Source organism: Nanorana parkeri, unplaced genomic scaffold (genome assembly GCF_000935625.1).
Source record: "Nanorana parkeri isolate BGI_ZX_2015 unplaced genomic scaffold, ASM93562v1 scaffold124, whole genome shotgun sequence".
NCBI lineage: Eukaryota > Metazoa > Chordata > Amphibia > Anura > Dicroglossidae > Nanorana > Nanorana parkeri.
The window spans coordinates 1,321,501-1,323,815 of NW_017306392.1; the positions used below are offsets into that span (position 1 = coordinate 1,321,501).

Here is a 2,315-nt window from a genome sequence, read left to right on the forward strand (position 1 = left end):
TGGAAGCTAATCATAACAGGAGAGTATTTATGATTTATACTCAAATAGGGAGGGTAAAGCCGTGCTGTAAGCTATGTTGGTAGACTCAATACTGCACATTAATCCAATTATTGGATCGTGTATAGATTGCTGATCCTCCTTGCTGAGGGAGAGGCAACGGTTCATAACCTTTTGCCCAGACTGTACACACTGCTTTAAAATTAGCAATGAACCTGAAATATCAATGAGCACCTGAATGAATATGTTGATTTGTTGACACACTACTGCTCTTTGCACCATGATATTAAATCACGTCACAAGGATTACAAAAGAAAATATGTCTTACCATCACATTTCATAATAAAAAAAAAAAAAAAAGGCAAAAAAACTTTAAATGAACAACAGAAAATATTTTTGCTTTTTTTTTTTTCTCCCCACAGGTGGATCACAAAGACGACGTACCCCACTAAACTGAACAAAACTTGAAATGGCAACAGATTGGTGGAATGTGTGTGATATATAAGTGCAGTGGTTCAAGAATAGAATTATCTTATTGTTAAAAGGATAAAATGTGACAGTATCTATATTTATGCATTGGAATTAAGCTTAAAACCCATAGCAGAAGCGATAAGATTCAATTTCAGATTTTCTTTAAATATGATCAGCAATTTTGTTAGGAAACCCTTAAAGTCACCCCAGGGCTGATTCCCTAAAACATGCTAAAATTACACTAACTAGGTCAAATACATTTCACTTAAATGTTACTACAATAGTCAGGGAGAGATACATTCCAGTAGAGATCACTTAAATTCTTGGATCACTGCACAGAGGAGACCATGACAAACATCACATACATTCTTTATTTTTCTACCTGCACTTGCCAGGGCGTTACCAAAATTGAAGGGTGGCGCTGGAGCAGTGGAAACACTGAAGTTCCCAATATTAAAGTTTAAGGCAGGGTTAGCAGCTAGTCCGAAACCACCAAAGTTAAACCCAGTGGTGTTGGACGTTGCCGACTCAAGCCCTCCAAATCCTGATGTGTGGGAAGCATGAAGAAAAAAAAGGTGGCAGGAAGTAAAAAACAAGTTTAGATAGGATTATAGGAAAGCAGATATCCAGGATGGTTTAATTAAAATAATTATAGAAAAAGCATATATCCAAGTTGGCTTTATTAAAAAAAAGATCACAAACCGACATTTATGGCATGGCAAAATACTGCACTTTACAAATTTATATATCAAATATTGATCAGCAAAGAAGCCTCTCAATTCTCACACTTGCCACATTTATACAGGTGAAAGGTATGTTTATGTTGATGCAACTGACAGTATCTCCATAATTTACATCCCAAGTCTTGGGGTCGGTGTGTACATGCTGAATGGATTTTAAATGCACTTGAAACCTGAGATTAAATAGAGAAGACCCCCTCCTCCACTAAAAAGAAATACTAATCTTTTTAATGACACTTGTCTGAATCTCTAAATAGTCTTATTTTAGCCTCAGAAGCTAGGAAAGCTTCCTGCCATTCTTTAAGATCACTGGGAAAGACTGGGGCCATGTTGTGTGCCGTGATCACACTGGAAGAAGCTTAGAATAACTCTGCAAAGACATCCTTTATGATTGATAGTAAACATTTAGCAGTAGATCCCACTTGAGAGCCCTTTTTGTAAAGAAAGTATCACATATATACAAGTACCTATCCTATAGTGCAGTGGTGGCGAACCTTGGCACTCCAGCTGTTCTGGAACTACAAGTCCCATGAGGCATTGCAAGGCTCTGACAGCCACAACTCCCAGAGGCAGATGCATGTTGGGATTTGTAGTTTTGGCACAGCTGGAGTGCCAAGGTTCACCACCACTGCTATAGTGTGTATGGTGGTCAATAAAATTAGACGTAGATGCATAAACAAGTAATAAAAGGTTAGTGGGCCATGGTATTAGGCTCCAGCACCACACCCCTAGGTAAGTATATACAGCATAGAATAAAATTAAATGGGCTTTCACAGTACTGCAATAAGCCAGTGATCACAAATGATAAAACAAAATATATTTATTAATCCTTGTTACAACACATATTGACATTTGAAATCACTTTGTGCGTAGGATCAAAGAACCGCTTTTTAAACCACACAGTCTTTCAACAATGGGTGTGTGTGTGTGTGTGTGTGTGTGTGTGTGTGTGTGTTAACACTTAACAGGTTTTGCTAGGACGGAGGGGAGACCTTGACAAATAGCATTTCAGTGGATGTTCTAGCTGTGCTTGCCCTTGGCTCTGTCTTCTCCAGCGGTCTCCATAAGCATTATGCTTATTTGTTTTTATGCTGGATAATAATAATA

At 37.9% G+C, this 2,315-nt stretch overlaps 1 protein-coding gene across 2 annotated transcripts in view; it reads right to left on the bottom strand.

Annotated features, from left to right (window-relative positions):
- NUP54 (nucleoporin 54) overlaps positions 1 to 2,315 on the bottom strand; it is a 26,532-nt gene that overhangs the window by 16,567 nt on the left and 7,650 nt on the right. The window contains exon 3 of one of the 2 annotated variants that reach the window (XM_018553574.1): positions 851 to 1,012. The exons of the other annotated variant lie outside the window; for it this stretch is intronic. Coding sequence (XP_018409076.1) covers positions 851 to 1,012 — 162 coding nt within the window. The remainder of the gene's footprint in view (positions 1 to 850; positions 1,013 to 2,315) is intronic. 2 annotated transcript variants of the gene reach the window in all.